The sequence below is a fragment of the Pseudophryne corroboree genome, chromosome 5, assembly GCF_028390025.1.
Source record: "Pseudophryne corroboree isolate aPseCor3 chromosome 5, aPseCor3.hap2, whole genome shotgun sequence".
NCBI classification, from domain to species: domain Eukaryota; kingdom Metazoa; phylum Chordata; class Amphibia; order Anura; family Myobatrachidae; genus Pseudophryne; species Pseudophryne corroboree.
This window is the reverse complement of record NC_086448.1, coordinates 10,094,066-10,109,461: the sequence shown is the minus strand read 5'-3', so window position 1 is coordinate 10,109,461 and position 15,396 is coordinate 10,094,066. Positions and strand designations below refer to the sequence as shown.

At 49.3% G+C, this 15,396-nt stretch overlaps 1 protein-coding gene across 1 annotated transcript in view; it reads left to right on the top strand.

Moving 5' to 3' along the window:
• Positions 1-15,396, top strand: part of LOC134927084 (cytochrome P450 2C20-like) — a 178,091-nt gene that overhangs the window by 156,649 nt on the left and 6,046 nt on the right. The window contains exon 9 of the mRNA XM_063921082.1: positions 13,163-13,304. Coding sequence (XP_063777152.1) covers positions 13,163-13,304 — 142 coding nt within the window. The remainder of the gene's footprint in view (positions 1-13,162; positions 13,305-15,396) is intronic.

The following is a 15,396-nucleotide window of genomic DNA, read 5'->3' as shown; positions in this document are numbered from 1 at the left end:
TTTTAGTCCTAAAATTTGCACCGAGGTCGCTGTGTGAGTAAGATAAGCGACCCTAGTGGCCGACACAAACACCGGGCCCATCTAGGAGTGGCACTGCAGTGTCACGCAGGATGTCCCTTCCAAAAAACCCTCCCCAAACAGCACATGACGCAAAGAAAAAAAGAGGCGCAATGAGGTAGCTGTGTGAGTAAGATTAGCGACCCTAGTGGCCGACACAAACACCGGGCCCATCTAGGAGTGGCACTGCAGTGTCACGCAGGATGGCCCTTCCAAAAAACCCTCCCCAAACAGCACATGACGCAAAGAAAAAAAGAGGCGCAATGAGGTAGCTGTGTGAGTAAGATTAGCGACCCTAGTGGCCGACACAAACACCGGGCCCATCTAGGAGTGGCACTGCAGTGTCACGCAGGATGGCCCTTCCAAAAAACCCTCCCCAAACAGCACATGACGCAAAGAAAAAAAGAGGCGCAATGAGGTAGCTGACTGTGTGAGTAAGATTAGCGACCCTAGTGGCCGACACAAACACCGGGCCCATCTAGGAGTGGCACTGCAGTGTCACGCAGGATGTCCCTTCCAAAAAACCCTCCCCAAACAGCACATGACGCAAAGAAAAAAAGAGGCGCAATGAGGTAGCTGTGTGAGTAAGATTAGCGACCCTAGTGGCCGACACAAACACCGGGCCCATCTAGGAGTGGCACTGCAGTGTCACGCAGGATGGCCCTTCCAAAAAACCCTCCCCAAACAGCACATGACGCAAAGAAAAAAAGAGGCGCAATGAGGTAGCTGTGTGAGTAAGATTAGCGACCCTAGTGGCCGACACAAACACCGGGCACATCTAGGAGTGGCACTGCAGTGTCACGCAGGATGTCCCTTCCAAAAAACCCTCCCCAAACAGCACATGACGCAAAGAAAAAAAGAGGCGCAATGAGGTAGCTGACTGTGTGAGTAAGATTAGCGACCCTAGTGGCCGACACAAACACCGGGCCCATCTAGGAGTGGCACTGCAGTGTCACGCAGGATGTCCCTTCCAAAAAACCCTCCCCAAACAGCACATGACGCAAAGAAAAAAAGAGGCGCAATGAGGTAGCTGACTGTGTGAGTAAGATTAGCGACCCTAGTGGCCGACACAAACACCGGGCCCATCTAGGAGTGGCACTGCAGTGTCACGCAGGATGTCCCTTCCAAAAAACCCTCCCCAAACAGCACATGACGCAAAGAAAAAAAGAGGCGCAATGAGGTAGCTGACTGTGTGAGTAAGATTAGCGACCCTAGTGGCCGACACAAACACCGGGCCCATCTAGGAGTGGCACTGCAGTGTCACGCAGGATGTCCCTTCCTAAAAACCCTCCCCAATCAGCACATGATGCAAAGAAAAAGAAAAGAAAAAAGAGGTGCAAGATGGAATTGTCCTTGGGCCCTCCCACCCACCCTTATGTTGTATAAACAAAACAGGACATGCACACTTTAACCAACCCATCATTTCAGTGACAGGGTCTGCCACACGACTGTGACTGATATGACGGGTTGGTTTGGACCCCCCCCAAAAAAGAAGCAATTAATCTCTCCTTGCACAAACTGGCTCTACAGAGGCAAGATGTCCACCTCATCTTCACCCTCCGATATATCACCGTGTACATCCCCCTCCTCACAGATTATCAATTCGTCCCCACTGGAATCCACCATCTCAGCTCCCTGTGTACTTTGTGGAGGCAATTGCTGCTGGTCAATGTCTCCGCGGAGGAATTGATTATAATTCATTTTAATGAACATCATCTTCTCCACATTTTCTGGATGTAACCTCGTACGCCGATTGCTGACAAGGTGAGCGGCGGCACTAAACACTCTTTCGGAGTACACACTTGTGGGAGGGCAACTTAGGTAGAATAAAGCCAGTTTGTGCAAGGGCCTCCAAATTGCCTCTTTTTCCTGCCAGTATAAGTACGGACTGTGTGACGTGCCTACTTGGATGCGGTCACTCATATAATCCTCCACCATTCTATCAATGTTGAGAGAATCATATGCAGTGACAGTAGACGACATGTCCGTAATCGTTGTCAGGTCCTTCAGTCCGGACCAGATGTCAGCATCAGCAGTCGCTCAAGACTGCCCTGCATCACCGCCAGCGGGTGGGCTCGGAATTCTGAGCCTTTTCCTCGCACCCCCAGTTGCGGGAGAATGTGAAGGAGGAGATGTTGACAGGTCGCGTTCCGCTTGACTTGACAATTTTGTCACCAGCAGGTCTTTCAACCCCAGCAGACCTGTGTCTGCCGGAAAGAGAGATCCAAGGTAGGCTTTAAATCTAGGATCGAGCACGGTGGCCAAAATGTAGTGCTCTGATTTCAACAGATTGACCACCCGTGAATCCTTGTTAAGCGAATTAAGGGCTGCATCCACAAGTCCCACATGCCTAGCGGAATCGCTCCGTGTTAGCTCCTCCTTCAATGCCTCCAGCTTCTTCTGCAAAAGCCTGATGAGGGGAATGACCTGACTCAGGCTGGCAGTGTCTGAACTGACTTCACGTGTGGCAAGTTCAAAGGGCATCAGAACCTTGCACAACGTTGAAATCATTCTCCACTGCACTTGAGACAGGTGCATTCCACCTACTATATCGTGCTCAATTGTATAGGCTTGAATGGCCTTTTGCTGCTCCTCCAACCTCTGAAGCATATAGAGGGTTGAATTCCACCTCGTTACCACTTCTTGCTTCAGATGATGGCAGGGCAGGTTCAGTAGTTTTTGGTGGTGCTCCAGTTTTCTGTACGTGGTGCCTGTACGCCGAAAGTGTCCCGCAATTCTTCTGGCCACAGACAGCATCTCTTGCACGCCCCTGTCGTTTTTTAAAAAATTCTGCACCACCAAATTCAAGGTATGTGCAAAACATGGGACGTGCTGGAATTGGCCCAGATTTAATGCACACACAATATTGCTGGCGTTGTCCGATGCCACAAATCCACAGGAGAGTCCAATTGGGGTAAGCCATTCCGCGATGATCTTCCTCAGTTGCCGTAAGAGGTTTTCAGCTGTGTGCGTATTCTGGAAAGCGGTGATACAAAGCGTAGCCTGCCTAGGAAAGAGTTGGCGTTTGCGAGATGCTGCTACTGGTGCTGCCGCTGCTGTTCTTGCGGCGGGAGTCCATACATCTACCCAGTGGGCTATCACAGTCATATAGTCCTGACCCTGCCCTGCTCCACTTGTCCACATGTCCGTGGTTAAGTGGACATTGGGTACAGCTGCATTTTTTAGGACACTGGTGACTCTTTTTCTGAGGTCTGTGTACATTTTCGGTATCGCCTGCCTAGAGAAATGGAACTTAGATGGTATTTGGTACCGGGGACACAGTACCTCCAACAAGTCTCTAGTTGGCTCTGCAGTAATGATGGATACCGGAACCACGTTTCTCACCACCCAGGATGCCAAGGCCTCAGTTATCCGCTTTGCAGTAGGATGACTGCTGTGATATTTCATCTTCCTCGCAAAGGACTGTTGAACAGTCAATTGCTTACTGGAAGTAGTACAAGTGGGCTTACGACTTCCCCTCTGGGATGACCATCGACTCCCAGCGGCAACAACAGCAGCGCCAGCAGCAGTAGGCGTTACACGCAAGGATGCATCGGAGGAATCCCAGGCAGGAGAGGACTCGTCAGAATTGCCAGTGACATGGCCTGCAGGACTATTGGCATTCCTGGGGAAGGAGGAAATTGACACTGAGGGAGTTGGTGGGGTGGTTTGCGTGAGCTTGGTTACAAGAGGAAGGGATTTACTGGTCAGTGGACTGCTTCCGCTGTCACCCAAAGTTTTTGAACTTGTCACTGACTTATTATGAATGCGCTGCTGGTGACGTATAAGGGAGGATGTTCCGAGGTGGTTAACGTCCTTACCCCTACTTATTACAGCTTGACAAAGGGAACACACGGCTTGACACCTGTTGTCCGCATTTCTGGTGAAATACCTCCACACCGAAGAGCTGATTTTTTTGGTATTTTCACCTGGCATGTCAACGGCCATATTCCTCCCACGGACAACAGGTGTCTCCCCGGGTGCCTGACTTAAACAAACCACCTCACCATCAGAATCCTCCTGGTCAATTTCCTCCCCAGTGCCAGCAACACCCATATCCTCATCCTGGTGTACTTCAACACTGACATCTTCAATCTGACTATCAGGAACTGGACTGCGGGTGCTCCTTCCAGCACTTGCAGGGGGCGTGCAAATGGTGGAAGGCGCATGCTCTTCACGTCCAGTGTTGGGAAGGTCAGGCATCGCAACCGACACAATTGGACTCTCCTTGTGGATTTGGGATTTCGAAGAATGCACAGTTCTTTGCTGTGCTGCTTTTGCCAGCTTGAGTCTTTTCATTTTTCTAGCGAGAGGCTGAGTGCTTCCATCCTCATGTGAAGCTGAACCACTAGCCATGAACATAGGCCAGGGCCTCAGCCGTTCCTTGCCACTCCGTGTGGTAAATGGCATATTGGCAAGTTTACGCTTCTCCTCCGACAATTTTATTTTAGGTTTTGGAGTCATTTTTTTACTGATATTTGGTGTTTTGGTTTTGACATGCTCTGTACTATGCCATTGGGCATCGGCCTTGGCAGACGACGTTGCTGGCATTTCATCGTCTCGGCCATGACTAGTGGCAGCAGCTTCAGCACGAGGTGGAAGTGGATCTTGATCTTTCCCTAATTTTGGAACCTCAACATTTTTGTTCTCCATATTTTAATAGGCACAACTAAAAGGCACCTCAGGTAAACAATGGAGATGGATGGATTGGATACTAGTATACAATTATGGACGGGCTGCCGAGTGCCGACACAGAGGTAGCCACAGCCGTGAACTACCGCACTGTACTGTGTCTGCTGCTAATATATAGACTGGTTGATAAAGAGATAGTATACTCGTAACTAGTATGTATGTATAAAGAAAGAAAAAAAACCACGGTTAGGTGGTATATACAATTATGGACGGGCTGCCGAGTGCCGACACAGAGGTAGCCACAGCCGTGAACTACCGCACTGTACTGTGTCTGCTGCTAATATATAGACTGGTTGATAAAGAGATAGTATACTCGTAACTAGTATGTATGTATAAAGAAAGAAAAAAAAACCACGGTTAGGTGGTATATACAATTATGGACGGGCTGCCGAGTGCCGACACAGAGGTAGCCACAGCCGTGAACTACCGCACTGTACTGTGTCTGCTGCTAATATATAGACTGGTTGATAAAGAGATAGTATACTCGTAACTAGTATGTATGTATAAAGAAAGAAAAAAAAACCACGGTTAGGTGGTATATACAATTATGGACGGGCTGCCGAGTGCCGACACAGAGGTAGCCACAGCCGTGAACTACCGCACTGTACTGTGTCTGCTGCTAATATATAGACTGGTTGATAAAGAGATAGTATACTCGTAACTAGTATGTATGTATAAAGAAAGAAAAAAAAACCACGGTTAGGTGGTATATACAATTATGGACGGGCTGCCGAGTGCCGACACAGAGGTAGCCACAGCCGTGAACTACCGCACTGTACTGTGTCTGCTGCTAATATATAGACTGGTTGATAAAGAGATAGTTTACTCGTAACTAGTATGTATGTATAAAGAAAGAAAAAAAAACCACGGTTAGGTGGTATATACAATTATGGACGGGCTGCCGAGTGCCGACACAGAGGTAGCCACAGCCGTGAACTACCGCACTGTACTGTGTCTGCTGCTAATATATAGACTGGTTGATAAAGAGATAGTATACTCGTAACTAGTATGTATGTATAAAGAAAGAAAAAAAAACCACGGTTAGGTCACTGGTATATACAATTATGGACGGGCTGCCGAGTGCCGACACAGAGGTAGCCACAGCCGTGAACTACCGCACTGTACTGTGTCTGCTGCTAATATAGACTGGTTGATAAAGAGATAGTATACTACTAATATTATATACTGGTGGTCAGGTCACTGGTCACTAGTCACACTGGCAGTGGCACTCCTGCAGCAAAAGTGTGCACTGTTTAATTTTAATATAATATTATGTACTCCTGGCTCCTGCTATAACCTATAACTGGCACTGCAGTAGTGCTCCCCAGTCTCCCCCACAATTATAAGCTGTGTGAGCTGAGCAGTCAGACAGATATATAATATATATAGATGATGCAGCACACTGGCCTGAGCCTGAGCAGTGCACACAGATATGGTATGTGACTGAGTCACTGTGTGCTGTGTATCGCTTTTTTCAGGCAGAGAACGGATTATAAATAAAAGTGGTGGTCACTGGTCACTATCAGCAAAACTCTGCACTGTACACTACTGAGTACTCCTAATGCTCCCCAAAATTAGTAAATCAAGTGTCTCTCTAATCTATTCTAATTCTAAACGGAGAGGACGCCAGCCACGTCCTCTCCCTATCAATCTCAATGCACGTGTGAAAATGGCGGCGACGCGCGGCTCCTTATATAGAATCCGAGTCTCGCGATAGAATCCGAGCCTCGCGAGAATCCGACAGCGTCATGATGACGTTCGGGCGCGCTCGGGTTAACCGAGCAAGGCGGGAAGATCCGAGTCGCTCGGACCCGTGAAAAAAAACATGAAGTTCTGGCGGGTTCGGATTCAGAGAAACCGAACCCGCTCATCTCTAGAGGAGAGGGTGGGCCCCCAGGAAGTAGGGCCCACCGGTGATTTCCTCTATACCCCTGTGGGTCAGTCCAACCCTGCCCTAGTACATGCACATACAGGCGTACATGCATGCACAGATTTGCAAAAATTTGCGACAGGGTCTGAATTAGTCCCATAGTCTCATGATGAAATGGAGGTGTTGCAGCTTCTCAGACAAGGAACTTGGCAAAGCAGGATATCCTGACCTGCAGGACAGGTGGCAGGGGTAAGTCTCAGGACAATCATAAGAAAATTAAACCAAGTTTGTGACAGTATTTATGGTTAATAAATGTAATATTGCAAACTTTAATTGGGGCACAACCATGCCTTGTAAGTGACTCGCGCTATACAAAAAATGTCCGAGTTCGGCCGGCATACCACACCTCCGGCAAACGCGGACAATATTACATTCCGCCTAATGCTTGAATTCACCACAAAAAATACTATTGGATTCAACAGGTTTAGTATAGAAGATCTATACTGTCTAGAGTCATTAGGTTGACCTCATAAAGTCGACAACCATCTGGTGGACAGGGTCATAAGGTCAAAAGGTAGAAGGTAGACAGTGGATAAGGTCAACAGGGTCAAAAGGTTGACATGGTAATGGTTGATACAAAAAGGTTGACACAAGATGTTGTGTTTTTTTTGGGGGGTGGGGTAAATTTTGTGTATGTGTAACCATATCTAAGCACAATTAGTGGAAATGTTTTTCCTCACAGGCTCGCTCTGCTCGCCATGATTTGGGCAAAGTGGCTCGCTCTGCTACCGCTGCGCTCTCCTCAGGAGACAATTCCCAGTCTTGCCAATGTGTATAGTAAATCAAGCAAACATTGAAAAAACATGTAAATAACCCCCAAAACGTATGACCATTTGTGTGTCGACCATTCTCTTGTTGATCTTTTCACCATGTCAACATTTTGACTCTAGTGACTTAATGCATGTCGAACATATGGGATTGACCTATTGACTGTGGACCCAGACACTGTCGACCTAAACATTGGAACCCAGATTCAACTATATTCACTCTTGTGACAAAAAGTAAGAAAAAATGTGTTAATGTCACAACTGAGGGCTGATGTTGGGAGTGGGAAGCCTCAGTTGTAGGGGTGGCCTTCTGTATGCCGAATGTCGGGATCCCGGCGCACAGTATACCGGCGCTGGAATCCCGACATTCGGCATACCAACAACTATTCTCCCTCGTGGGGGTCCACGACCCCCCTGGAGGGAGAATAAAATAGTGTGGCGCGCGTAGCGCGCAACCATGCCCGCAGCGTGGCGAGTGCAGCGAGCCCGCAAGGGGCTCCTTTGCGCTCGCCACGCTGTCAGTATGCCGGCAGTCGGGCTCCCGGCGCCGGTATGCTGGGCGCCGGGAGCCCGAGCGACGGCATGCCGTACGACACCCAGTTGTAGGGCTGATGGGTACTTAAACTTAGGAGGTGAGATGCGACTTCTAGACATACGCAGGGGCTGCAGCACCAATGCCCGAAGGCGTGTCCACGACAACTGGAGGTGACTTTAAGAGTTTTATTAAATAATAAAAGTCATCAAAGGTACAACAGAAAAATAAACGTGAAGAGAGTCTCTGGACTTCAACTGGTTTGAGACCAGAACTTGAAAGATTAGTTGTGGTATTTATTTAGTGATGCTTGAGAACGATGAAGAAATATAGGAGTGATGCTAGAGATCGCAGGAATAGCACTTAGCTTTACTGTGGGATACTGAGAACCACTTGAACAGAGTTCCACTGGAGAATAGCTACTGTTAGCCAAAGCATATAGTCTGCCGACACAGGGTGACACAGGAGAGGCAGGCTGCACCGTAGAGAGTTAACACAGGAGAAGCAGACTGCACCGCAGAGTATGGACACAGGGGAGTCAGGCTGTACTACAGAGTATAACACAGGAGAGTCTCTAGTGAAGCTGAAGACTGGAATCACTGGAAGACAATTGAAGCACTGACAATTTCCTGGATGCTGGGACAGGATATTTATACCCACTGATGAACAGGCATTGGCTGACAACTTGACACAGGCACTAGCAGCGATGCGGATTGGTGAGAAGCTTGACATGTGACATTATCCAACATGGCTGCGCCCATTGACAGAGTTTGAAGGGGAAAAGAACCATGTGCCAAACAACAATGGCGGCGGAGGCCGCGGCAGCAGAAGACTCCACCGCTATACGTACAGCGGGCACAGAGATGACAGCGGCGGCCACGGTTCACAGAGGATGCCTCACATAGTCTCCATGTGGCAGGACCACGGGTGCGACGGCGAAGGCCGTGATGGTCTGAGAGCGCCACGCCAAGCCAGGTGAAAAACACTAAGAAGGCCGCTGAGCCGGCGCTGCAGGTAACATAACAATGAGAATGTAACCAAAACATAGTTATGACCCGGGCCTGGCACGCTGAGCCAATCTCAGGAGTCACCTAACTGGCAGAAAATGGCGACCAGACACCCGGATCATGACAGTTAACCAGTGTAATGAGATGCATCGTATGTATGGCTTCCCATAATCTCCTTGTGGGTCTCTATGATTCGGCTTGCCATAATCTCCCTGTGGGTCTCTATGATTCGGCTTGCCATAATCTCCCTGCAGGTTCTCTATGATTCGGCTTGCCATAATGTCCCTGTGGGTTCTCTATGATTCATCTTGTCATAATATCTGGTGGGTTCTCTATGAGTTGGCTTGCCATAATATCTGGTGGGTTCTCTATGAGTCAGATTGCCATAATATCTGGTGGGTTCTCATTGAGTTGGCTTGCAATAATATCTGGTGGGTTCTCTATGAGTTGGCTTGCCATAATGTCTGGTGGGTTCTCTATGAGTCAGATTGCCATAATATCTGGTGGGTTCTCTATGAGTTGGCTTGCCATAATATCTGGTGGGTTCTCTATGAGTTGGCTTGCCATAATGTCTGGTGGGTTCTCTATGAGTTGGCTTGCCATAATATCTGGTGGGTTCTCTATGAGTCAGATTGCCATAATATCTGGTGGGTTCTCAATGAGTTGGCTTGGCTTGCAATAATATCTGGTGGGTTCTCTATTAGTTGGCTTGCCATAATGTCTGGTGGGTTCTCTATGAGTTGGCTTGCCATAATATCTGGTGGGTTCTCTATGAGTTGGCTTGCCATAATGTCTGGTGGGTTCTCTATGAGTCAGATTGCCATAATATCTGGTGGGTTCTCTATGAGTTGGCTTGCCATAATATCTGGTGGGTTCTCTATGAGTTGACTTGCCATAATGTATGGTGGGTTCTCTATGAGTCAGATTGCCATAATATCTGGTGGGTTCTCTATGAGTTGGCTTGCCATAATATCTGGTGGGTTCTCTATGAGTTGGCTTACCATAATAACTGGTGGGTTCTCTATGGGTCAGCTTGCCATAATATCTGGTGGGTTCTCTATGAGTTGGCTTGCCATAATGTCTGGTGGGTTCTCTATGAGTTGGCTTGCCATAATATCTGGTGGGTTCTCTATGAGTTGGCTTGCCATAATGTCTGGTGGGTTCTCTATGAGTTGGCTTGCCATAATACCTGGTGGGTTCTCTATGAGTCAGATTGCCATAATATCTGGTGGGTTCTCTATGAGTCAGATTGCCATAATATCTGATGGGTTCTCTATGAGATGGCTTGCCATAATATCTGGTGGGTTCTCTATGAGTTGGCTTGCCATAATATCTGGTGGGTTCTCTATGAGTTGGCTTGCTATAATATCTGGTGGGTTCTCTATGAGTTGGCTTGCCATAATATCTGGTGAGTTCTCTATGAGTTGGCTTGCTATAATGTCCCTGTCGGTTCTCTCATCCCTGATTTTATCATTTATAAAACTATAATAATAGGTGTGATATGTGTGGACAGCATTCGTGGTGCTGGCAGTCAGATGACCGATAGTGGCCTACCGATGGAGGGAATCCTGACAGGGATTTGATAGGTATACTTACCCTCCCCCCTACCCTACTAACCCTAACAGTCCCTCACCACAGCCTAACCCTAATCCCCTCCCCCCACAGCCTAACCCTAATCCCCTCCCCCCACAGCCTAACCCTATTACACTCCCCCCGCAGCCTGACTCTAATCCTCATCCTAACCGTAATACCCTCCCCCTCGCAGCCTAACCTTTACCTACCCCCGCAGCCTAAACCTAATCACTCCCCTGCAGCTTAATTCTAATCCCCATCCTAACCCTAAAACCCTCCCCCCCTGCAGCCTAACCTTTACCTACCCCCGCAGCCTAAACCTAATCCCCTCCCCACGCAGCCTAACCTTTACCTACCCACGCAGCCTAACCCTAACCCTCCCTTCCCCGCAGCCTAACCCTAACCCTCCCTTCCCCACAGCCTAACCCTAACCCTCCCCAGTGGTGCATAAACCTAACCTCCCCCAGGTGTCCTGACCCTAACAGTCCCCGGCAAACTGATGATCGTGATGACGGATGTTGGGATTCCAGCATCGCCAGTTCTACTGATGCCGGTATTCCAGCGCCGGTGTTCTGGCCACGTGTTGGGATTCTGGCACCGAGATTTGAACTGCCTGCACCCTCAACAACCGGCACCCTGACTATATATTGTAGTAATAACAGGATGCTTTGTATCATAGTAGCTTATCCTCCCTCATTCTGCAGGAGACTCCCTGAATACTCCAGCGATCTCCCTGGTTGCACCTTATCCCCATTATATAGCTGTTATATGCTTGGGATAAAAAGAAATCGGCGATACATACATTCAAATGGGATCACCAGAACAATGTCCTGCATTGGGTATAAGGCACAATGGTGGTCATTCCGAATTGTTCGCTCGTTGCCGTTTTTTGCAACGGAGCGATTAGGTGGAAAATGCGCATGGTACGCAGTGCGCATGCGTTCAGTAATTTAACACAAAACTTTGGAGATTTGCACATGGTCGAGCAACGTTTTTTCATCGCTCGAGTTATCGTAGTGTGATTGACAGGAAGTGGGTGTTCCTGGGCGGAAACTGGCCGTTTTCAAGGAGTGTGCTAAAAAACGCAGGCATGCCAGGTAAAAACGCAGGAGTGGCTGGAGAAACGGCGGAGTGGCTGGCCGGACGCTGGGCGTGTTTGTGACGTCAAACCAGGAACTAAACGGACTGAGCTGATCGCAATCTGTGAGTAGGTCTGGAGCTACTCAGAAACTGCAAGAAAATATTTAGTAGCAATTCTGCTAATCTTTCATTCGTTATTCTGCTAAGCTAAGATACACTCCCAGAGGGCGGCGGCCTAGCGTGTGCAATGCTGCTATAAGCAGCCAGCGAGCGAACAACTCGGAATGACCACCCATGAGCCCTATGGCTACTTGCATTTTAAGTAAGATTTCTCGTGGCCACTTACTGAATATGGAACCTCTTGTAAAACACAACACAGGAACAAATCCTGCAAAATATTAGTTCCTTTCCTAAACAAGTAGATCTTACTCACTTTGGGGGTCATTTACATTTGGAAGTCAGGTTTATGACGCGCCTCTCAGATGTAGCAGAACACGTCAGCGCTTATTTTTCAAAAGCAGGTAAGTATGCATTGTGTCCCTCCTCCTCTGTAGGATCCACAAAGATTGTAAGCTTGCAAGCAGGGCCCACTTACCAGTGGCGGTTCTTGCCACGGGCAAGCGGTACTTTTGCCCGGGGCGCCGCCTTCCGGAGGGCGCCGGTGCCATCTGGAGGGCGCCGCACCAGGGCAAGATCCACCACTGTGCCCCCCGCAGTGCCCTGCTGTGCCCCCCCGCTTTGAAAGGAACCAGACGCGTAGCGTCTAGTTTCTCTTCATTGAGAGGACCTTAGTTGTGCGGTGCGCGATGACGTCATCGCGCACCGAACAGCAAAGGTCCTCTCCATGAAGGGAAACTAGACGCTACGGTCTAGTTTCCCTTCATGTAGAGGACCTTTGCTGTGCGATGCGCGATGGCGTCATCGCGCACCGCACAGCATAGTGGCACAGACACTAGAGGTCATAATTGACCTCTAGTGTCTATGCTGTTCTATGGGAGAGAAGTAATAACGTCTCTCCCATAGATCGAAGAGAGGAGAGAAGAGCGGCGCCGCCGGCGGAGGGGTCTGCAGCGGTCTGGATCAGGAACGGGGATGGTAAGTATACTTTTTTTTTTCTTTATTTTTTTTTCTTTCAGCATCGTGACCACGCCCCCATTTGAAGCCACGCCCCTATATTTTGCCCGGGGCGCCACAAGGCCAAGAACCGGCCCTGCCACTTACCTCTTTCTGTAGTTACCGTGTATTGTTTTACTACTGTATGTTCCCACATGTAAAGCATGACAGAATATGCTGGGGCTATGTAAGTAACAGGTAATAAATAAATGTATCTGCAGCTGATGCTCGGACACATTGAGGTGCAGCTGTTACACATTATGTATGAAAATCTCCATTTCCTGATAAATAAAATATATTTTTGATTGAACGTAATAAACCCTTTAACCTACTTTACCCCAATGACTTACTTCTAAATTATATTTATATTCTATGCGTTATTTAGTCACTGAATCTCTCCCTTTCTATGTAGGGAACGATAGTGATCCCATTCATTTCCTCAGTGCTATCTGACCCCACCCAGTGGGAGACCCCCAATGAGTTCAACCCAGGGCACTTTCTTGATGACAACGGGCAATTTCGTCCAAGACCAGCGTTTATGGCGTTTTCAGCAGGTGAGACTAAAGTAATGTATTCTGGTGCCATTATACATAATATTAGTAACATTACATAGCAATTTGTGGAGATGGGAGCTCTGTGTGTCCTGTGAGGAGAATTGGGGGAGATGGGAGCTCTGTGTGTCCTGTGAGGAGAATTAGGGGAGACGGGAGCTCTGTGTGTCCTGTGAGGAGAATTGGGGGAGGTGGGAGCTCTGTGTGTCCTGTGAGGAGAATTGGGGGAGATGGGAGCTCTGTGTGCCCTGTGAGGAGAATTGGGGGAGACGGGAGCTCTGTGTGCCCTGTGAGGAGAATTAGGGGAGATGGGAGATCTGTGTGTCCTGTGAGGAGAATTGGGGGAGGTGGGAGCTCTGTGTGTCCTGTGAGGAGAATTGGGGGAGATGGGAGCTCTGTGTGCCCTGTGAGGAGAATTGGGGGAGACGGGAGCTCTGTGTGTCCTGTGCGGAGAATTGGGGGAGATGGGAGCTCTGTGTGTCCTGTGAGGAGAATTGGGGGAGACGGGAGCTCTGTGTGTCCTGTGAGGAGAATTGGGGGAGACGGGAGCTCTGTGTGTCCTGTGAGGAGAATTGGGGGAGATGGGAGCTCTGTGTGTCCTGTGAGGAGAATTGGAGGAGATGGGAGCTCTGTGTGTCCTGTGAGGAGAATTGGGGGAGATGGGAGCTCTGTGTGTCCTGTGAGGAGAATTGGGGAGACGGGAGCTCTGTGTGTCCTGTGAGGAGAATTGGTGGAGATGGGAGCTCTGTGTGTCCTGTGAGGAGAATTGGGGCAGATGGGAGCTCTATATGTCCTGTGAGGAGAATTTGTGGAGATGGGAGCTCTGTGTGTCCTATGAGGAGAAATGGGGGAGACGGGAGCTCTGTGTGTCCTATGAGGAGAATTGGGGTAGATGGGAGCTCTGTGTATCCTGTGAGGAGAATTGGGGGAGATGGGAGCTCTGTGTGTCCTGTGAGGAGAATTGGGGGAGATGGGAGATCTGTGTGTCCTATGAGGAGAATTGGGGGAGACGGGAGCTCTGTGTGTCCTGTGAGGAGAATTGGGGTAGATGGGAGCTCTGTGTATCCTGTGAGGAGAATTGGGGGAGATGGGAGCTCTGTGTGTCCTTTGAGGAGAATTGGGGGAGACGGGAGCTCTGTGTGTCCTATGAGGAGAATTGGGGGAGACGGGAGCTCTGTGTGTCCTATGAAGAGAATTGGGGGAGACGGGAGCTCTGTGTGTCCTGTGAGGAGAATTGGGGGAGACGGGAGCTCTGTGTGTCCTGTGAGGAGAATTGGTGGAGATGGGAGCTCTGTGTGTCCTATGAGGAGAATTGGGGTAGATGGGAGCTCTGTGTGTCCTCTGAGGAGAACTGGGGGAGATGGGAGCTCTGTGTGTCCTGTGAGGAGAATTGGTGGAGACGGGAGCTCTGTGTGTCCTGTGAGGAGAATTGGGGGAGATGGGAGCTCTGTGTGTCCTGTGAGGAGAATTGGTGGAGATGGGAGCTCTCTGTGTCCTGTGAGGAGAAATGGGGGAGATGGGAGCTCTGTGTGTCCTGTGAGGAGAATTGGGGCAGATGGGAGCTCTGTATGTCCTGTGAGGAGAATCGGGGGAGATGGGAGCTCTGTGTGTCCTGTGAGGAGAATTGGGGGAGATGGGAGCTCTGTGTGTCCTGTAAGGAGAATTGGTGGAGATGAGAGCTCTGTGTGTCCTGTGAGGAGAATTGGGGAGACGGGAGCTCTGTGTGTCCTGTGAGGAGAATTGGGGGAGATGGGAGCTCTGTGTGTCCTGTGAGGAGAATTTGAGGAGATGAGAGCTCTGTGTGTCCTGTGAGGAGAATTGGGGGAGATGGGAGCTCTGTGTGTCCTGTGAGGAGAATTGGGGGAGATGGGAGCTCTGTGTGTCCTGTGAGGAGAATTGGGGGAGACGCGAGCTCTGTGTGTCCTGTGAGGAGAATTGGGGGAGACGCGAGCTCTGTGTGTCCTGTGAGGAGAATTGGGGAGACGGGAGCTCTGTGTGTCCTGTGAGGAGAATTGGAGGAGATGAGAGCTCTGTGTGCCCTGTGAGGAGAATTGGGGAGACGGGAGCTCTGTGTGTCCTGTGAGGAGAATTGGTG